This window comes from Cibotium barometz, chromosome 31 (assembly GCF_041138505.1).
Source record: "Cibotium barometz isolate CiBa-2024 chromosome 31, ASM4113850v1, whole genome shotgun sequence".
Taxonomy (NCBI): Eukaryota; Viridiplantae; Streptophyta; class Polypodiopsida; order Cyatheales; family Cibotiaceae; genus Cibotium; species Cibotium barometz.
The window spans coordinates 43,087,335-43,110,699 of record NC_141076.1 but is presented as its reverse complement, the minus strand read 5'-3'; the positions used below and the strand labels follow the sequence as shown (position 1 = coordinate 43,110,699).

Below are 23,365 nucleotides of genomic sequence, written 5' to 3'. Positions count from 1 at the left end.
ATGGCCCTTGTCCATTGAGACCCACTCGATCCCCATTCTCATCACCGTGATTTTGTAGCCCATTCTAAAATAGACTTAAGACACTTTGACATGGGGACACAACAACCTGCATGGTTCTCGAGGCCGAATTATGGTGGCATGCACTCTTTGGAGATATACCTGATTTTATCAAAGGTTATGATGACTACCAAAGGTTCGCCATAGTCCAAGAGAAGGATCAAATGCCTCTAACCCCTATAATTTTGGAATAACATTTGAATATAAGGTCTAGATTTTATGGGTCCCATTAGCTCAGCCCCACTAAGGGAACCCATGCGTGCTTCATAATAGTTGCCACTGAATACTTTACAAAGCGGGCTGAGGCCAAAGCTACAAAGAATGTTAATGTGAGATCTACTGCCAAGTTCCTCTATAAGAATGTGATTTCTTGTTTATTTTGGTTGCCCACTAGAAATAATATATCCATTTGATAAATGAAGTGGTGGAGTTCCTGCTCAAAGAGTTCCTTGTGGTGTGTACAGAAAGTTGACACCTTACTACCATAAGTGAACAGCTAATATGGTAGCACAAACAAGATGTTGTGCACTTATTGTCACATCAAGATGGTAGTGGTGGCATTGAGCACCTTTTTGGCTTGTATTCGAGCTTGGTGCATTCATGTTAATGTAACACTTTGTTTTAAGCCTTTGGAATTATAGCAAGCCATAACCTCAAAAAGGAAACCCTCTCACAAAGAAGTTAGTTACCTTAGAGCAACTAAGCGAGCAAAGGTTGTGATTTGTATATGCAATGATGGTTGAAAAACTATAATTCAAGAACAATGGTTTGATGATGACCAGCTCAAGGACAAGTGCATGAAGGTGGGAGACATGGTATTTATATATAGTATTAAGAACAACAAAAGGGAACTCAAGTACAGAGACCAAGGTCCCTACCGAGTCATTGAAATTTATCTTGAAGGTGTCTCAAAGATAGAGACCCTGGATGGGGGCCTGAGATCGAGTAATATTTTAATGGTAGCAAGCTGAAACCATACTATGGACCTCTCACCCAAGGCATACTCTATCAAATTTACAAGAAAAAGGAGGAGAAACAAAAGGCTGACAACAAAAAAACAGAGGGCATGCCTTGAGGCACAAATGCCTGACAAAAAAGGAACCAAAGAGGCCATAGGCCCCCAAGCGTACATATCTCTATATATGGAGTCTACCTTCATGATGCGACTGAAACAGAAACAATGGTGGAAACCTGCTCGCCTTGAGCTAGAGTTCCCCTAGAAAGACCACCTAGCTACATGGCTAACCTTGGTGGACATCAAGGCTAGTCACAATGTCTTGTATTAGGAGATGTGGACATCGAGGCTAATCACAATGTCTTGTCTTGGGAGATGTGGACCCCACCTCTCAAACCATTCGTGTGACCATCACTATGGTAAAATACTTGTTTATATGCTATTGAATTGATGAATACATGCTAGATAGGTTTGTTTGGAGGTTTCTCTCTTCCATTAGCTTCTTCCCTATCCACCTTTTGTGAGAGAGAACCACTATGAAGGCTATCCGACATCAGGGAGTCGCATTGTGGCTTGACAAAGGCAAGCCCCAATGACACATAATCAAAGATACCTCACGACGAAGGACATGACAAAGGACGATATGCTCATTATTGCTAAAACCAAGATACCTCATGATGAAGGGGGGTGATAGCAAGATGAGGGCTACCTTAGAAGCCCAACCTTCCCTCATATGTAATGACTCCTACACAATTTTATTCATTATCATTTGAAGGTTTAGATAGCAATGTAGATAACAATCTTCCCTCATAGGTAATGACTCCTACACAATCTTATCCATTATTATTTGAAGCTTAGATAACAATGTAGATAGCTAGATGTAAGCTTAGATAACAATGTAGATAGCGAGATGTAAGGTCCTATTCATGCAAGTCCATTACAAAATCGATAGTATAGAACTTGACATTCAACGAGGGTCTCACTTACACCATCATCATCCACACGCCTTAAATTTGAAAAAGACATTTGTATAAAAACTTTAAAATAATAGATTCACATAGTTTTGTAGAGAATTGTCATAAAATCTTCAATTATTACAAGAGATGTACCGAAAACTAGAAAACTGCACTGGTAGAGCTCGAACCTCTCCACCACCTCGAGCTTCTCACTCTTGCTCACACACACACACACACACTCTCTTCCTCGTACTCACACTCCCATGAATCGCCCCTCCGAAGAGGATTGATTTTGATTACAAAGTTTCCCATCATATTTCCCTTCACATCTCTATCAACAAAATATAAACCATCTTATAATCTTAGAAATATGCAAGAAAATCCCATAATCCCAACATATTGCCCTTCTAATCTCTATTAGCAAACTTTAATCATATACAATAAATTTCCCAAAACGGTGATATCTGTATGTCGACCCAGAATTGCCAACTTTCCCATTTGAGTAACCCTACATGTGAGGATTGGGATAGCCAAATCTCGATGCCAACAATATAAAAAAGTGGCCACTTTGAGGAAGCAAAGCAATGGTCATAATAAAGTGAAATAAGTTCTTTTTTTTTTAATATCGAGAAAATGGCCTTGTTTAGGAGGTTGCATCCTAGAATTGGAAAATTTCCCTTAAGATAGCTTCTATAGCCATTTGAAATCAACACATTATGGTAAAATCCTTCATCTTTAGCCCCAAATGTACCTGCAAAATTATAACGTGGAAAGTTACTGTGGACATAATGGGCTGTAAATGACATGTGTACTAGTTTGGAGTGCAGATTTGGGCATAAAGATAGATGAATCATGCTAGGTCTATTTGTTGGCAAAAGTGTTAAAACCCTAAGATCTATCTAGATAATTGTCATGTATAAACATGCATAAATCAGGCATAAACTCATCCACCCGATAACCCCCGAGCCCAAGGGATGCACACATGAAATATAATGAAATACATCATACCTTTTACCTTGATGTCCCATACCATCAAGAGGTATAACTCCAATCCACTAGCATGTAGCTATAGTGTGAAATGGTAGGTGACTAGATATGATCCACTACACAAGAGAGCATAACATAACCTAGCCTTAAGCTAACATCAAGAGACAATAGCGTAAGCCTCAAGATAACATAGCCTTGGCCTCCCAAGCCTCCCTTGAGTGTGTCCCATGTCCCTATTATATAGGAGGGCCCTCAAGTGACTCTTGACTCTCCATTTCCGATGTGTGACCCTTGGATACCTGACCCTAACCTTAACCCTTAAGGTTAGTCTTAACCCATGCTCCACTAGAGCTTGTTCCCATGCTCCCATGCTCACAAGCCTAATGTGGGTTAGCCTCCTAGTATATGCACACATAATGTGCATATAACATACTTCCCCTCTCTCAAAACATTGCACTCTTGCAATGAAAAGAAGGAGAACTGCGTTGAACAATCTCAACCGACTCCCAAGTCGAATCCTCTATTTCCCTATCTTTCCACCTAATTTTAACCTCAGGAATTAGTCAACTAAAAATTTTCCTTTCCTTGAATTCAAGTACCTTATCAGGTTCATGTGGAACATAGGATAATTCTTCGTCTTGAACGAGTTCTTGAGGAGTAGCTATGTTATCCTCACCTCCCAGTTTCCCTTTCAATCTATTGATATGAAAGATTGGATGAACTCTAACATGTGGAGGTCGTTTAAGTTCATACACAATCGTGCCAATCGGATATATAAATCGAAATGGACCACAATATCTAGGAGATAAATTCGAGCATTTTCCTTTTGACAAAGTTTGAGAATCTTCAGGAACTTTTAAACCAATGCTCCTGGTTCAAAAGACCAAATTGAGCGTCCTCTATCAGCATAGAACCGTGCCCTATCATGAGCACTCCTGATAGAATCCCGAGCTTTGGTCAACATTTCCTACATATCATGCAAGAAATCCCTCGATGCATCAAGCTCAATGTCCTTAAGACCAACATCAATAGGTGCCCTGGGTTGATACCCATACATAAGCATGAACGGACTAAAACCAATAGCCGTATGTTTAAAACTGTTATAGGCAAATTCCATCATTGGAATATATTTTTTCCAATTTGATGCTTTTCGAGAGACATATGCACGAAGCGTATCCTCTACGATCTGATTCATACGCTCTGTTTGCCCATCAGACTGCGGATGATCAGAGCAATTCATACTCAAAGTAGTTTCCTCGTTGTTGTAAACCATTCGGAATAAAGTAGGAAAACATGGCATTATAACAACAGTAACCAGGGATTCATCGGCGCCCCAACGTACCCACATCTGCACATGGAATTATCGGTGTCCCGAGTTACCCATATCAACATAGAGAGTCATCAACGTCTCGATGAGTCACATATGTACATCCGTAAACCATCAGGTTGATTGTATAAATCACCTAAAGTACAGAACTAGAGAAAGAAATGCCAACAAAGGAAAAAATCCAAATTTCCTTAATCCGAACACAATAAGATAACCTCGTTGAATTCTAAAGAAAGAGATTTCAACAAGTGAAAATGTCGACGAGATTACACTCATCAATACATGTAGGCTATAGATAAAAGAAGTTTATCTAGAGAATGTCTACACTATAACTTTAAATGAATTTTGAAAATGAGATTGTCTTTGAATGTTGAGGTCAACATGCTAAGTGATGTAAGCAAAGCAACAATATTAAGCCCAAAATTATCCCATAAGATAATATATGTGAGGGATCTCTAGCATCTTATACCACCATGATACCACCCATACATACATTATCAATTTGAAACTCCCTAGTATGCCGTCTAGGAAAAATGAATAAAATCCTGAATAAAAGGAATAAAATGGCCTTATCCCAGACTTTCACATACTAAAACCTGTCTCTATATTCCCAAGACCACATCAAGGAATAACTCTTTCCGAGTACATCATTAGAAAAGAATTTTGAATTATTAGCGCCTTTCTAATGATAACTACCCAATAAACACAATAAAGTTGGAATATGTACAAGAGTACAAGGAATATACTCCAAAATTATGTGCAAAAAAACAAAGGTAAGCACATGAAATTATCCAAAAGATCAAAAGATCCTTATAAAAGCATGGATAAAAGCATAAAAGCTCCTCGAATCTATAAAAACCATAGTTGATCATAAAAATCAATGCATGTCATCTAATTGACATTAATCATGCCAAAAGAAACATTAAAATTGGTGGCCAACTCATCAATCCATAGTATATGAACGTAGTGTCATTCAAACAAAACTCCAAAGTAAGCAAGTGTATTAATAATATGTGAATAGCCCGCATCTATCTAATGTCAGCACGTGAAAACGTACTTTAACATTAAATAACCCTCGAAAATATTAAATTCTCGAGAAAAAAAATTAACATGATTTTTTCCTAATTTTATAAGGCCTCAAAATACGATAATTTTGAATTTCACCAAACCTATCTTATGGCATTCCAAATCTATATTTTTTTAAAAAAAATTTAGCAATTAAATTTGCCAAAATACCATGATATTTTAAAAAATACCAATTTCTAAGATTTCTAAAAATAATCTCTAGAAATTTCCTATTTTTTTTCGAGAATCCCATCGTTCACGAAATTTCCAATTCTGCCCAACATTTCTCAAATCCAATGAAAATTTATAATTTTAATGGATTTTCCAAATTCTTGGGTCAAAAAATACATTTTTAAAGGAATTTGAATGGTCACGGGCGCCCGAATGGACACACCACATGCCAAACACCAACCCCATATTTTTCAGAAATTTAAAATAACCTTTGCCTAATTTTTTTACTAATTTTAAGAAATTTTTTAAAATTTTTAATTTACCTCGAACGCATTTAGAATACAAACGGTCGAAAAATTTCGGAATCCCAACGGTTTTCCTGGAATACGGAAAGTCAATTGTTTCGGAAAAATGAAAAGACAAAAGAAATCGGAATGTGAAAGGTCAAAAGTTTTCGGAATCTGAAAGGTCAAAAGATTTTCCGGAATTCGGAAAGCCAAAAGGTTTCTTGGGAATGTGGAAAGCCAAAAGGTTTCAAGAAAATAAATTTTTAGGAAAAAATTTCAAAGAAGATTTTTTTTTCCCTCCCAAATCTCATATTTTCTCCTTTTTTCAGGCTTTTTTCCAAGCTTGGAAAAGCTTTAAATAAGAAAAAAAGTCATTAAAAAAAAATCAAAAATTGGAAATAAAAGCTTTTTTTTAAAAAACTTTAGGCTTAAAGTTTTCAAAAAATTGGCGTTTTTTCGCCGCGCAGGCGAAAGCCCCCCCTCCCCCCCCGGGTGCCAAAAAGAGAGGGAGAGAGGACTCCCTCGCTAATTCTCTTCTCACCCCCTCCTTCTCTCTCTGTTAAACAGAGAGGTTAACTTTTGATTAACTATTTTAATTAAACCAAGCTTAATCATAAATAATTAAATATTAATTATGATTAATGTTTAATTTAAAAAATCCCTATTAAGAGAAGTTCACATGGACGGGAGGAAAATAGAAGGAAAAATCAAAATTGAGAGGCGAAGAGGGTCCCATGCACACGAGAGGGCATTCCATGCATCAACATGTTGCCCCCTATACTTCATTTCCGTAGAAAATCAGGAGAAATTTGATAGCATACACGCGGAAAAACCTGCAAAAATGTATAAAAAATATATTTTAAACCATAAAAATGCTCTGAAAATTTAAAATTCTTAAAAATTCTAGAAATTTAGGGAATCCATTCTACCAAAAATATCCACAATAAAATATGTGGTATTTTCGTAAAAATTTTCATTGATGCTTATTTTAAACCACAAAAATAGGAAAAAATAGCATTAAACTCTCATGAAATTTCCCTGCAACGTCGATTCATCCATTGAATAGTAGTAACACACGTTCCAATCGCCATATCAACGATCCACGTGCAAATCATCAACACAAATCAATAAAATAATATTTTTTATTTAGTAAATATTAAAATTTACTTAAAAAAACCAAAATTACAATAAAAAAGAAAAAGCAACAATAATTAACTAGAGATTGCTATGATACCACTGTTAAAACCCTAAGATCTCTCTAGATAATTGCTATGCATAAATCAGGCATAAACTCATCCACCCGACCACCCCCGAGCCCAAGGGATGCACACATGAAATATAATGAAATACATCATACCTTTACCTTGATGTCCCATACCATCAAGAGGTATAACTCCAATCCAATAGCATGTAGCTATAGTGTGAAATGGTAGGTGAGTAGATATAATCTACTATACAAGAGAGTATAACATAACCTAGCCTCAAGCTAACATCAAGAGACCATCGCCTAAGCCTCAAGATAACATAGCCTTGGCCTCCCAAGCCTCCCTTAAGTGTGTCCCATGTCGCTATTATATAGGAGGGTCCTTAAGTGACTCTTGACTCTCCATTTTCCATGTGTGACCCTTGGATGCTTGACAACCTTAACCTTAAGGTTAGTCCTAACCCATGCTCCACTAGAGCTTGTTCCCATGCTCCCATGCTCACAAGCCTAATGTGGGTTAGCCTCCTAGTATATGCACACATAATGTGCATATAACAAAAAGTGCAGTATGAAATGTGCAAATAATGAGCTGTAAACGACATGTACTAGTTTGGAGTACATAGTTGGGCATAAAGACGAATGAAATCAGGGTGTTTGTCATTAATTATTTCCTACTTTCATTAATCTATAACTCTCTCATAAAATGTTTTCTCTACTCTAATTTAATCAATCTATATTCTCCATCTCTTGGACCTTCAACGCTCTCTCTCTCTCTCTCTCTCTCTCTCTCTCTCTCTCTAAGCAATGTGACCCCATAGTTTGGTAGCTAACGGGAGTCAAAAGATGCTTCACATATGTCTTCAAAAGGTAGCTATGATTGGACTTGCATGCTTTGTGTCTACAAGTGTGTTAGGTTGGGGACGATGGCTCTCAAATGGACTTGGATCCTTTTGCAGAGCTATCAAACTATGGGGTCACACCAATGCCAGTCTCTTGGTCCAGAGAGAGAGAGAGAGAGAGAGAGAGAGAGAAGCATTTATACCACCCAACTTATGCTTTTCACATCATCCAAGAATATTCTCTATTTATCAATGGATTAAACCATTGTTGATCATAGTACCACACATAATCTAAAGAGTGACATGACCCTAGGTATATTTTCTTTCTCCTATAAATTTATGTCAGATGAAATGAGGTTCTGTTTTACCCATGGGCGTGGATTGGTCAAGGGACAATGCCAAGATCGCACAGGTCCTTGGTTCAATCCCTATCTACCGCTCTTGCGAGGTTGTGCTTTACTTACCCACGGGTATTGTGAGGTGAAAAGTCCTATGCAACACATTAAAAAGCACATAAAAGTAAACGTGGTTAGGCATTAATCTGAGATGCCTGATGCCCATTCCAAAAATCAACAAAAGTAGCGCTTGCCAAGATCGCACAGGTCCTTGGTTCAATCCCTATCTACCGCTCTTGCGAGGTTGTGCTTTACTTACCCACGGGTATTGTGAGGTGAAAAGTCCTATGCAACACATTAAAAAGCACATAAAAGTAAACGTGGTTAGGCATTAATCTGAGATGCCTGATGCCCATTCCAAAAATCAACAAAAGTAGCGCTTTGAATTCAAGAAGGGTTTTTTGTTGATTCGCAAAGATAAGACTCTTTCTTTCCAAAGCTATGTGGGTTTGCTGATCTCCGGTGCTAAGCGAAGCTACGACCCATGGGCTCACCAGGTTCTGTGCGTGCGTGCGTGTGTGTGTGTGTGTGTTTGTGTGTGTGGGCTTTTCTGTTTTCCTCCACAGATCTAGGATTTCCCCTTATTCACAGATTCTATTCACATAATCAGGTGGTTCGGCAGCACCGCCCAAGCCCTGGGAGCGATCTGCGAGCGGTGCCGCAGGCCCTTCCCCATTTAGACCGGCCTCCGGAGGCAACAGCACTGCCTCAGTGGTGGAATCAGCTAGCGTTTCTGAATCTGCAGACAACAAAAACGCCATCGCCAACAGAAACGTGCAGACACAGAATGGAACAACTATTAGCAGACCGATGCCTCCCCGCCCTTGGGAGCGGAATAGCCCTGGAGGTAAGCCTGGGTATGATTGTCGTATTATGTCATTCTATCATGCCTTTTGCGTACCATGATCGTACCATCATCAAGCCCCGTACCATCATAAAGCCCTGTATGTTGAGTATTCACCATCACAAAGCTCTGTATGACAAGGTATGCACCATACCAAGCCTTCCCTGCACTGTATGTGCCCTATATGTACCAAGGCACATATGTACCATCGTCATTGCATCATGCCTCATATGCACTGCCATCATCATCATCATGCTGCATCATTAAGTCTTGTGTTGCCTGCATGCTGCATTGTAAAGTTTCACATGCTCTGTATGCATCATTATCACCATCATGGCTTTTATGCATCATCGTTGTGGCATGTATGTATTATGAAGCCTTTCATGTGTTGTATGTGCCTTATATGTACCATCATGATTGAGTTGTGCCATGTATGCACTGCTGTGCGGATCCTCTCTGCACAGCTCTCAAATCGAAGTTCTGAAACCAATGTAACATGTGAAAGCTTTGTAGATCTTTTCTTGACAGCGATTAGCCTTTTGTGTTTTGCATGCAAGAGAGCTAGCGAAGAAGGATAGAGAGGGAAGGGCACAGTACAAGGGATATCCTGGCAGCCCATAATTGCAAGAATCAGTGTGTTCTGTCCCTGGGATACGCAAATCAGGTCAGTCATTGTCCTTGGGCAGATTCAGCCCTGAATCTTTACACTCATCCATACCTACAACAAAAAAGCAAATGCACTTTCGTGGTGGGGGCCCTTCCCTGGGTATTGGGACCCAGGCCTTGCTGCTGGCATCTGGACCACAGCAGGGCTGTGTTTCTTTTCTTTAGGGGCTGGAGAGGGTCTGCTAGAAGACCTATGCTCGATGAATACAGAGATGAAGGAGGATCCATATACCCCTCCATGAGGCAGGCAGAGCAGGCTGATTGTGCTTGGGGTGCTGGTTGCCTTGGCTGATCAGCCCTTTTGGGCTGTTTGTGGCCTTCTTGGCAGGAAATGCCCTAAACTCCAACTTTCTTTGCCGTTTCAGCCATTTTAAGGGTCCAAAAATTGGACACATGTTTCAGCCGTTCGACCAATTGCATTTCCAGAACAGCATGTTTCTGTTGGTTCCCCTGTTTCGACATGCCGTTTCTCCCCAACACTTGCGGTTTCCCTTGCAAAACCTCAATGTCAAGGCAATATTAGCCGTTCTTTTGTTCTTTCCTCTCATTGATCTCCTTTTCCGTAGTTTCCAAGTTGTATACTTTCCTATTTTCTTGCATCTCTGTGTATTTCTCCTCTCCCTTTGCTTCTTTCTTTATTTTGCATTCCCCTTTTTGACGTGCAGTTTCCCTGTTTCAATCCCCTCAAAATTTCCGTTTCCGTTTGTGCTTCTTCTCGGGTCTTATATGTGAGCATCCTGTCCATATGCACCTGACTGACCAGTTTAGGTGCTTGAAAGTGTTAGAAAAGAGGGCAATGGAAATCTGCAAGTTGCAACCTCACTGACACAGGGTGTACACAGAGAGGCAACAATGGAGCATCAAGACGTGCAGTAGTTGTTTGCATGTAGTAACAAACCCTTAATTATAAGTGGGTGCCCTTTCACATCGGATGTTCGGAAAAAACTCGTAGGGGATAAAAAGTGCCCCTGGTAAGCCCCTGTTCACATGTGGTGCTACACATAGCATAAAATGCTTTCAAATGCTTACAGACTTTACTTTCTTGGCCAAGCATCACAAATCCCACAAAACCAAGGGTTGACTCACATAAACCTCTTCTTGCAAGTCCCCATTGAGAAGGGTTGTCTTAATATCCAACTGGTGCACCTTCCATCCACGAGGGGCAGCCAAAGCAACAGCACATCTGATAGTGGACATGCGAGCAGGAGGTGCAAAAGTCTCATCATAATCTATGTCCGTTTGTTGGGCCTAGCCTTTGGCAACAAGTCTAGCTGTGCAACTCTCAATGGTACCATCGGTCCATCAGGCTTTATAAACCTATTTTGTACCAATTGCCTTATTGCCAAGAGGCAAATCCACTAAATCTCAAGTGTTATTCTTCTGAATGGTATGGATCTCTTGTCGCATGGCTTCTTGCCGGTGCTCATCCTCTTGAGCCTCTTCATAAGAATCTGGCTCATTTGTATCATAAAGACTACTTATGTAGGCCACATCTGCATGTTCTTCAGCATTTCTAGAACCTGCCCTTGTCCTACTTTGCAATGGGCTGATTTCAGCACCTACATGCTGTTCATTAGTGATTTCTAGTGGCTGGTCATGTTTGACATCTATATTTAATGGGAGTAGTCCCTCAAACACATCTTGTGAGCCATTTTTGAAGTCTCTATTGAATTCAGCCAATGGTTGTGCTGAATTTTCAGCAAATACATCTCTACTCTCAAAGATCCTCTTAAGTGCGTGGATTGTAGAGACGGTGTCCCTTGCTGTTAGTGATATAGCCCACAAATATACATTTTATTGCCTTGTCATACAATTTGCGTTGTAATTGTGGAGGCACATGTGCATATGCAAGGCATCCAAACGATCAACCTTAGGTTTTTTTTTTTTGTCATACCAAGCCTTAAATGGAGTGATGATCTTCAAAGCTTTCATAGGGCATCTGATCAAAACATGTGTGGCACACATGATTGCCTCCATCCAAAACTTTTGAGGCAAACCCTTACCTTTGACCATACATCTAGACATCTCCGTTAAAGACTTGTTCTTTTTTTCTGCAACACCGTTCTGCTGAGGTGTGTATGGCATAGTGCATTGATGCTTGATGCCTTTTTCATCCAAGTATGCTTTAAAAGCATATGACATAATATCCCTCCCTCGATCTGTACGGAGGGTGAGCACTTTGCAACTTGTCTCATTTTTAGCCCTTGCAACACTCAGATTTTTCTTTAAGAGGGTACACTGTAAAGCTTTTATAGCTTTATTAACATGATTAAGACTTAATTAACAAACATAAGACAAATGCTGATAGAAAGATTGAGATGTTTGCATTGAGACAGGGACCTTTCTTAAATAGAGGTCGAAAGGGTACAAGTGAAGAGACACATCCCTGGGAAGGGGTGTGGCTCTTGAGTCAACGGTTATGTCCTTTGGACTTAGGGGTGTGCCTTTTAATGAATAGACATGTCCTTTGATAGTGACCCATGTGTAAGGGTGTAACCCTTCACAGGTGTCCTTTCAGCTAATAAGAAATTAAGGAGTAATTAAGGAGAGATTAAGAGAGTTAGTCACAATTGTGACATTCCCTCTCACTTAAAATAAGACTCCGGCTAAGAAGAGATGGTTGTCTTTGAAAGAATTCCCGAAGAAGTTTTGGATATTCCTGTAAGTCTTCATCACTTTGTCAAGTAGAGTCGGAATCATCAAGATCTCTCCATTTAACCAAAAATTTTGTAGTGAGTTTATGTTGTGTTTCTTTCTGTCTGACATCAAGAATTATCTCTGGAATTAAGAGTATGTATTCATCTTCGATTTCTGGAACATAATCCAAATGATCTAAAACTGGAGAATCACCGTCCACAAACTTCTTGCGCTAAGAAATGTGGAAAGTTGGATGAATTCCACCCCAAGAAGGTGGTAACTCCAACTTATAACTGAGAGATTAGTTCTTCTTAATAATACGAAAGGGTCCATAATATCTTGGGCGAAGCTTTGGAAAAACTGATTTCACTGTCTTGTATCGATGAGGGGCAATATATAATAATACCAAGTCTCCTTCTTGAAATTCAATGTGACGACGACGCTTATTAGCTGCGCGTTGATATTGCTCTTGGACGCTGATCATCTTATCCTTAATCTGTAATAGAATATCTTGCATTTCCTGAATGAGGTGGTTTGCGTAAGCCACTTTATGTTGAAGAACAAAGTTGGCAGGAATAAGGGGAGTATGGCCATAAGCTGCTTGAAAAGGTGTCATTCCAATAGCTGAATGATAAGAATTATTATAAGCAAATTCTACCAAAGGTAAATATTCTTTCCATGAAGCTAATCGAGACTAAACATAATGTTGTAGCATTTCTTTCAAAATCTGATTAACTCGTTCCGTTTGTCCATCTGTCTGAGGATGATAAGCAAAGCTAAAGAGTAAATTTGTACCAAGAGACTTGAATATCGAAGTCCAAAAATGTCCTGTAAACTTTGGATCTCGATCCGAAACTATAGACCATTGGTCTAAGATGCGCTTGTTGCGTTGACCACCATAAGAGTCAGGGGGTTTAATTTCCAATTTCTTTGTTTTATTGGCTTGTAAAAGACGAGAAAGAGTTTTAAGGTCGTCACCTTCTACCTCGGAAGGAATGACGTCTTCGTCTGCTGTTGCTGAAACATCTGCTGCTGGTACGGAACTTGTGTAGGAGTGGCGATCCGTGTGGAGCTGCTGGATCTGAGAGGCCAAGGATGCCATAGACTCTTGGAGTTGTTGCAAAGCTGACTGCCATTCCGGAGGGGCTGGTATGTCAACAGGTTCTGCCATGAGAGGAGATGTTGATGTAGAGGCTTCAGGGTGATGAGGCTCTGGGAGTTTTTACTGTTGATGACGCCGTTGGGCTCTAGTAAGAACCATCGGCTGGAGGGTGCGGCATCTGGAAATCCCGAGAGGAGAGGCTACGTACTGGTGAGGCGGCTATAGACCATCCAGTATAGTAAGGGCGATCCTCTGGGACTGGGCTCGCACGAGAGTCTGCTATACTGGAGAAGAAGGTACAGGGGTAGGGACAGCTACTGGTGTCAAGGGTGTATACTCCGGTGTAGAGGGGCGCACCATGAATGAAGATGGATGAATGTCCTCAGAATAAGTGCAATATTCATGAAAGATGATGCTACACTCGGGGAGGATAGCGCCCAGATAAGAATGACGCCTGAGTATAAAACAATAATGATCCAGATCCTGTGTAGAAGTACGAACACGGATCACCCACACGTCGAATTCTCGGAGGTGAGAAGTCGGTGTGGCTATCTGAATGCGGTAATGAGTGGGCTGGAAAAAGGGGGGCACACTCACTGGAACAGGTGGAGAAACACGGGTAGGAGAGGGCACTATGGACTGAGAGGGTGTATCCTGTAAATAACTGAAGTTATAGGTTTCCTCTGTCATAAGCCGTCGGAGAGGAGGGTAGTGTGTGTCCACGTGATCCCGTAAAAAAAAGGGTATTGGCCTCGAAGGAGTGGAGAGCCCGCAAAGGAATGAAATGGCGGGTTACTGATATGTTAATACTCCACTTTATGTGAAATGTGCTTACTCAAGAAAATGGAAAGATCACACCTGAAGGAGGTTGCCATAATAAATAGTATTGCTGGAGAAGAAGCACCAAGGTAGTAGCCGTCAAGCCATGGAAAACACGATCATAGACCGCAGGAGCCTGAAGGCTTTGGGCTGTTAGGGTTAGGGTTTTGAGGTACAGCAAAGACAAGCGTGGAGAAGCAGAGAGAGAACACGACTCTTGTGTGTATTCAGATAATGATGTGAAGTACAATAGCCACATAATAAAGTGACCTAAAAAGATGTGTTCACATGTCCGGCCATAAAATGTGTCGGGTGGACCAAAACACTTATAAACTGCTTATAAGTGAAACTAAGCTAAACTGGGGGAAAAAACCTCCACTAACTGAAGTAAAAAGTGCCCCAGTAATCTACTGATGATCACTAGCACTCCTCTGGGTGCATACACAGCATAAAACCCAACAAACCCCCCTGGAGTGATATGTGATCACTGTACATCATCCACCAAAAGGAAACAAATTCAAAGCAGTGCGGAATGCTTCGAATTTCGGACGTGGTAATGCCTTGGTGAAGATGTCTGCCACATTTTGATCTGTAGGACAGTAGATCAGACTGATATCACCTGCTTGGAGTCTCTCCCGAACAAAATGATAGTGAATCTCAATGTGTTTCGTGCGAGCATGAAACACAGGATTCCTGGCCACAGCAATGGCACTCTGACTATCAGTATAGATAGGTGTAGGCTCCTCCACTGAAATATCCATATCAGTCATGAGACGACGCAGCCAAAGACACTCAACAGTAGTAGTGTAGGCTGCTCTGTACTCTGCCTCACAAGACGAAGTGGCCACTGTGGTCTGTTTCTTGCTTAGCCAAGAAATGCATGAAGAGCCAAAAAAGAAACAATTTCCACTAGTGGAATGTCTGGTATCAAAATCACCAGCCCAATCTGAATCACTGTAAGCGTATAACTGCATGTCACCCCCCCCCCAGGATAAAGCAATCCAAGAGACAAGGTACCCTGCAAATACCAGAATACACGCTTCACAGCTTGCCAATGTGACAACCGCGGGCTGTGCATGAATCTGCTCAACTGAGATACGGCATACTGAATATCTGGCCGTGTAGTACACAAATAAATAAGGCACCCAACAGCCTGAGCATATGTAGTGGCATCAAAGGAAATACTGTCATCTTGTAGTGACAGTTTCATCCCAGGCTCCATAGGAGTGCTAATAGGCTTGCAATCCTGAAATTTAAACTTCTCCAGAAGTTTAGCAACATATCGAGATTGCAACAACCCGATGCCTCTGTTATCCTGCACAAACTGTATGCCCAAATAGTAGTGTACAAGCCCCAAATCAGACATGTCAAATGTCTATTGCAGTATCTCTTTAAAAGCTGCAATTTTGTCATCATTAGATCCCATGAGCAAGAGATCATCTACATAAAGACTGATGACCAGCAGATCTGTCTCTTCTTTCTTTACATACAAGGTGGCTTCTGATGGACTGTTCAGGATGGACTGTTCACAAATCCTTGAGTGAGTAGGAAAGCATCTATCTTTGCATACCAAGCTCGTGGAGCTTGTTTCAAACCATACAAGGTCTTTTTCAGCCTGCATACTTTCCCTTCATGACCATGTTCTGCAAAACCTATGGGCTGATATACATAAACTTCCTCCTCGAGGTCCCCATGTAGGAAAGCAGTCTTTATGTCCAACTGGTGAACAACCCAACCACGATGTGCAGCCAATGCAATGACACACCTAAGTGTCGACATACGGGATGTAGGAGCAAATGTCTCCTCATAATCAATGCCCTTCTTCTGTGCATAGCCCTTTGCAACTAGACGGGCTTTGTACCTGTCAATGGATCCATCTGCATGTCTTTTCAACTTATAGACCCACTTAGTACCAATTGCTTTCTTGCCTTTGGGCAGATCAACCAAATCCCATGTTTGATTCCTTTTAATAGAATCAAGCTCATCTTGCATGGCTTTGTTCCAATGCACATTATCTCGTGCATCCACAAATGAATCAGGCTCATCATCATCCTGTAAACTGGCTGCCATAACCAGATTCAAATCCATGATGTGTGCATGCTCATTGGTCCGTGTCTCCCTACGAGTACGACCAACAAGAGGACCCTCTAAATGGCTGTCCTGTAATGTCCTCAAATACCATCTAGGTATGTGTCTAACCTGTGGTGCCTGCTGCCCCATATTTGGTTTAGCTTCTGGCTCAATTTGCTGCTGAATTTCTGCACCACCTTCATCATTTGCTGGCTGTCCTGCACCCTCATGAGTTGGATCACCAACTGTGGAATGAAACTCCATAGGTAGTAGACCTTCAAACACATCATTTTCAGCCTGATTTGCATCATAACCAGCCATGGATATTTCTGATTTTTCATCAAAAATCACATCCCGACTAGTGAATATCTTCCTGGATAGTGGGTCATATAACCGGTAGCCCTTGCTCTCACGGCTATACCCAACAAAAATGCATTTTGTGGCTTTATCATCCAACTTCCTCCTCAACTCTTTGGGTATGTGTGCATATGCAAGACACCCAAAGATACGAAAATGTGATATAGAAGGCTTGCAGCCATGCCAAGCCTCAAAAGGAGTAATGGAAACCAATGCCTTTGTGGGACATCGATTCAAAATATGACAAGCACACATGACAGCTTCCACCCAAAAGATATGTGGTAGCCTCTTTGCCTTTAGCATACATCTGGCCATCTCCATGAGTGACCGATTCTTCCTTTCTGCAACCCCATTCTGCTGTGGAGTATAAGGAGTAGTATACTGATGTTTTATACCTCTACTCTCAAGAAAGGAATTCAACATGTGTGACATATATTCCCCCCCCCTCGGTCAGAACGGAGAGTCTTAACCTTGCATCCTGACTCTGTTTCAGCAAGTGCTACAAAGGCCAAAAATGCATCATATACCTGTGATTTCTATGTCAAAGGAAGCATATACGAGAGAAGTCATCAATAAATGTAGCAAAATAGAAGGAACCACCTAATGACTTCGTCTGCATGGGACCACAAAGATCACTGTGTATAAGCTGCAACTTTGCAGTTGCTCGTAGAGCTTGATCACGTGGGAAGGAAAACCTATGCATTTTTCCCAAAATACATCCTTCACAAATGTGATCTGGAGGCTTCTCCATGAGAGGTAGGTCTGTAAACATGTTATGTCGCTGCATAAGCATAAGACTACCAAAATTTATGCGAGCATGTCATAACTCCGCATCAACCATAGCTGGAGTAAGAGTGAATGCATTATAAGCAGACTGATCCACTGGTTGAAATGCATCCAACTGATAAAGTCCATGACATAATGTACCAGTAAGCATCAAGGTCAAAGCATTAGCTTTGTCTCTGACCATGCATTTATCATCATGAAAGTGGACTTGCATACCACAATGTGCTAAAGAAGAAATGGACAACAAATTCTTCTTTATCCCTGGTACATATAAGGCATCTGTAAGGCGAAGAATAGAGCCATCAATGGCTGTGAGCTGAATCTCCCCAATGTCACGAACTGGATATGAAGCATTGTTGGCACATTGAACAGTTCTGCCAACAGGGACAGGGCCTACATGACAAAACAAATCCCTGCGAGATGTGATATGCTTTGAGGCACCACTATCAAAATACCAAGTACATGCATGCTCTGTCATACTGAGTGCTTGTGAAGACCAAGAGGCATCATAGCTACATGTATAGAAACAATAATCCCTGTCCTCAACAAAAGAAGCAGTCTCTGGAGGAGCTTTAGAGGCATCAGTTACAGACATCCCAGATTCCTTTGCCTTTTCTTTGGCAATCCTCTTTCTACACTCTGTGATGTAGTGACTTGGCTTCTTACAGTAATGACATTTGCCCTTCTTCTTGGGCTGTCCATCACCTTTCTTGGTATCCTGAGATGAACCACCATCACCTGAATTCTGATTTGAACTCTTTGGCTGAGATTTGCCTTTCCCCTTTTGACTTGTAGTAAATGCTTGTTCAGCACTTGTGTTCAAATTCATATTCTTCCTCATTTGCTCTTCTTGTAGCAAGAGAGTAACAAGTTCCTGATACTTGAGGGGTTCAACAGCATTCCTCATGCTGAGGTTCAAAGAGGTATGAAAAGCCAAGTAAGATCTTGGCAAAGAGTGCAAGATGGTGGACACAAGCTGTGTCTCAGGAATAATGTCATCCACATTGATGAGTTGCTCTCTCAAATCTTGCAGTAGCATTACAAGTTTTGAATTTTTGGGCATTTTTATTTTCTCTGTGAAAATCTACAGGCAGATACAGGCAGACTTTCTTGCAAAGAAAACTCTACAGGTTTCTTGCACGATTTTGGGTGCAGTAACTTTGGGCAATTTTTGGGCATTTTGGCACTGTGTAAGCCATTTTTTGCTGGCTTTGGGCTGTTAGGGTTAGGGTTTTGAGGTACAGCAAACACAAGCGTGGAGAAGCAGAGAGAGAACACGACTCTTGTGTGTATTCACATAATGATGTGAAGTACAATAGCCACATAATAAAGTGACCTAAAAAGATGTGTTCACATGTTCGGCCATAAAATGTGCCGGGTGGACCAAAACACTTATAAACTGCTTATAAGTGAAACTAAGCTAAACTGGGGGAAAAAACCTCCACTAACTGAAGTAAAAAGTGCCCCAGTAATCTACTGATGATCACTAGCACTCCTCTGGGTGCATACACAGCATAAAACCCAACAGAGCCTAGCAATGAAGAAGGTTGCTTTTTGAGGAAGGGAAGCGCCAGCAAGTTGGCGCGCAGAAGACCAAGGCAGGCGCCATTTCGTAGGAACCCGTAAGGTAAGTGTATGGTTTTTTTTTAAAAATGCGTTGGTCGGTTGCTCATTGGGTTCTCCTTTTAATTTTTTTTTTTTAATGCGCTGGTCGGGGGCTGGCCGTTGGGTTCTCCTTTTTTTTTTGTGTGCGTTGGTCGCTGGTGGGTTTCCTTGTGCTGGCGGGTTGCCCTTTGCTGGTCGGGTGGCCGTTGGGTGCTGGCTGTCGGCTCCTCACGTGGCTGGTGGAAGCCACGTGTATAAAAGGCTTAAGTATAAGCCTTAAGTTATAAGGCCTTTTTTTAAAATTATTTTTTAGTGTGTAAAGGTGACGGCCTGAAAACTTCGTAGAGGCGCTGCTTCGTAGGGGTGCGCCGTTTCGTAGGAGCGCCGCTAGCAAGGCGAAGAGGTGCGCTGCTTAGTAGGGGTGCCGCTAGCAAAGCGAAGAGGTGCGCCGCTTAGTAGGGGCGACGCCAGCAAAGCGAAGAGCTTTGCGGCAGCTGCATGAATCAACGAGCGGCTCACAACTTGCAGCGCCCGAAGCGAGGAGGGGGGAGCAGTCGATACTCAGCCGCGAGGGGCGCGCAGGGCTGGCAGTTGCACATAGCGAGGGGGGGGCACAGAGCCTGTAGCGAACGAAGCAAGGAGGGAGGTGTTGCGCCAGATCTGCCATTGCTCCATATCTCCCATACAACATACGTGTGGGTTGTCGAGGGGGGAGAACGTTGAGTGAAGAGGCTAAGTGGCTTGCAAAACCCACGGGGGAAAAAAAAATATTTTACATCACCATGGGCAAAGCTTTATGCCAAGTCCACCATCGCTTTGCTGCTTCCATACAACACTGAGAAGAGGGGTGGACGAGGGAGTGCCGCGGAGAGGGTGAGGGCTTCACAACCCACGGGTAGGAATTTTTTTTTGCTTTGATACCACTGTAAAGCTTTTATAGCTTTATTAACATGATTAAGACTTAATTAACAAACATAAGACAAATGCTGATAGAAAGATTGAGATGTTTGCATTGAGACAGGGGCCTTTCTTAAATAGAGGCCTAAAGGGTACAAGTGAAGAGACACATCCCTGGGAAGGGGTGTGGCTCTTGAGTCAACAGTTATGTCCTTTGGACTTAGGAGTGGGCCTTTTAATGAATAGACATGTCCTTTGATAGTGACCCATGTGTAAGGGTGTAACCCTTCACATGTGTCCTTTCAGTTAATAAGGGATTAAGGAGTAATTAAGGAGAGATTAAGAGATTTAGTCACGATCGTGACATACACCCAAGCAAATTTGGAGTAGTCGTCAATGAAAGTCACAAAGTAAAGATGTTTTCCAAGTGATGGTGTCCTCATAGGACCACACACATCATTGTGTACGAGCTGTAATTTCCAAACAGCCCTTACTGAACCATCTTTTGGGAATCGTTACGATGCATTATACCAAAAATACATCTCACATACATGTCTGGGAGGTAGCTCAACATGTGGCATTTTTATGTCTCTGTAAAAGCATCCGACTATTGCCATAATGTACATGCCTAAATTTGGGGTGCCATAACTCTACCTCTTGCATGGAAGAAGCGGTGGTAGAAACCATACATACATCCTGTGCGCTCTTCTCAAATGAATCTAATTGATACAAGCCCTCTAACAAAGTCCCAAAAGTGACTAATCTCTTCTGCTCTTGAGTAGTAGCAGCAACGACAGGAGTAGTCTGGGCATCTCTCTCACCCCTTTGAGGAGTGGCAAGAGCTACATTTGCTGAATGTACATTTTCACCATGTACATAACCCCAAAGGCCTTTAGCCATAAGCAGATTTCTAACCATGAAACTCCACAGGGAGTAGTTGCTGCCATCTAGTTTGTCCTCTTGGGACAAAACCCCAAACACATCCGATGCATTCTTAGCCATAGATCCTACAAAAAAAATCATGACTCAACTAGTGCCAAACACATTGCAAATAGTGCCCATTGAATGCACACCGAGGTCATGGTATACTGCAAAGGAGTTTTTGTGATTCAAAGGAGCAGGCCCTGTATGCTGCATTGGAAAACCCTGTATTGATCATCATCATGGCATCTTGCCCTGCATGCACCATCATTAGCATGCTGCATCATTAAGCTCTGTATGCTGCATTGTAAAGCCCTGTGTTCCCTGTATGAACCATCACATCATCATCTATACTCTGCATGCTGCATTGTAAAGCTCATGGCATCACATATTGTATGCACCATTATCATCTTGATGCATCCTGCAGTGCCTGCATGCTATATTGTTAAAGCCCTGTATGCCCTGTATGTGGTGTCATCCTACCCTTTGGGCTATCTGACTCCTTGTTTGACGTCAGATGAAATGTGAAACGTCTCTGTTTTCAAATGCAGGGTACCCCACAACGAATTACAATCAATATTCCGGTCTTGGAACCAGTTCGTATGCAACGAACCTGTACTCTGGTGGTTCTTACAACAACTACAATAGAGGAGGATATGGGTTAGGAGGCACTTATGGTGGTGGCACGTATGGAGGAGGTTATGGACTTGGAAACTCTTATGGTGGAGGGCTTTATGGTAACAGTTACGGTGGCGGTATGTATGGGGGTGGTTATGGCATGGGCACGGGCATGGGTATGGGTATGGGTATGGGTATGGGGATGGGCGGGCCAGGTTCTTTTGAGAATGGGCCTGAGGATCCAAATAACCCTTTTGGAGGTGGCCCTCCAGCAGGACCCCCTACTTTCTGGCAGTCCATGATAAAAGTGGTATGGTCTCTTTATCTGTGATCTTCTTTGACTACAATGCATTGAGGAGAATATTCGAGCTTTTGGGCCGTGCTGCTACAATGTGGCTCATGTAAGTGCCTTTTGTGTTGCAGATGCATGGGGTGGTCGTTTTCTTTGGCCGTGTCTCTTTTCTGGTCGATCAGAATACCCAAGCTTTCCATTTCTTTATAACAGCCTTGCTCCAGGTATGTGCATATGCAATCAGACTCTGTCCTTAGGTTGGATACCAAACAAGGCTGCCTCCATCCTGGCCGCCTGGGCAGGCAATCTTACATTCCCAAGTCCCTGCCACTCCCATAGGTAGGAGATGTTCTGTATCCATCCTCACTGGTTTGAAGTTTCTGTTTGGCTATCTTGGTAATTTTGCAGCTATTTGATCGATCAGGAATGCTTTATGGGGAGCTTGCGAGATTTGTGCTGCGGTTGCTTGGGATCCGGAGCAGGCCAAAGATGCAGCCTAAAGCACCGAGCATGCCATTGCCAGGGCAAGAGAAACCGGCAAACTACTTTATCGAGGGGCCGAAGGAGGCCGGAGGTGCATGGGATAATGTATGGTCTGGTGATGGCATGAATATGGCAGGTTGAAGAGAGGTGTCTACTGAAGTCCAGCTCTTTGGCAGCATCATCTGTCGTAGTACCACCTCTGGGAACAATTCGTAGGAACTGTATAGTGCTAGCTTATGACCCCTTTCCTCCAAGGTAGCGTGGCGTCTTCATGTTGAATTATATATACACCTGTGCATTTCCTCCTCGCAAGTTACTCTTGCAAAACATTTGATTGACTGGTGATCTGTAGTAGTCTACATTAAGTGTGATATTTAAGGTGGTGTATCTGATGGTTTGCACGGACTCTGGAGGTCTGGCTGTGCAGTCAGAAATGCATTTCCACAAGGCCGGAGGTGCATGGGTTAATGTATGGTCTGGTGATGGCATGAATATGGCAGGTTGAAGAGACCTAGCGAGGCGTCTATTGCAGTCCAGCTCTTTGGCATCACCATCTGTCCTAGTACCATCTCTGGGAACAATTCGTAGGAACTGTTCCTTTTCCTCCAAGGTAGCGTGGTGTCTTCATGTTGAATAATAAATACACCTGTGCGTTTCCTCCTTTTTGCAAGTTACTCTTGCAATACATTTGATTGACTGGTGATCTGTAGTAGTCTACGTTAAGTGATATTTAAGGTGGTGTATCTGATGGTTTGCGTGGAGGTCTGGTTGTGCAGTCAGAAATGCATTTCCACAAATAAACCTAAGATGGCTCATAGGAATCTGGAGCTATATCATGGTTGACATAAGTACGAGGTAAGGGTGATATGTGAGGTAGTCTTTCTTTAAAGTTGTGCCTAACATAGAAGCACGATATGAAGACTTACACATTTACAAGCCTAGAACTGATGAACTATGTGCAGGGCTTTCTACCATGCAAGCACTTTATTTTATGCCCCTTTTGGTTTTCAATGCAGACACTATTT

At 41.9% G+C, this 23,365-nt stretch overlaps 1 protein-coding gene across 1 annotated transcript; it reads left to right on the top strand.

Annotated features, from left to right (window-relative positions):
• The first annotated feature begins 8,554 nt into the window (after positions 1–8,554).
• On the top strand, positions 8,555–23,003 carry LOC147620891 (peroxisomal membrane protein 13-like). The gene is made up of 5 exons (XM_086825158.1): positions 8,555–8,740; positions 8,854–9,090; positions 21,499–21,875; positions 21,989–22,081; positions 22,266–23,003. Exons 1-5 carry the CDS (start codon positions 8,728–8,730, stop codon positions 22,479–22,481), a joined length of 936 nt encoding a protein of 311 aa, XP_086681284.1. The 5' UTR covers positions 8,555–8,727; the 3' UTR covers positions 22,482–23,003.
• The last annotated feature ends 362 nt before the right edge of the window (positions 23,004–23,365 follow it).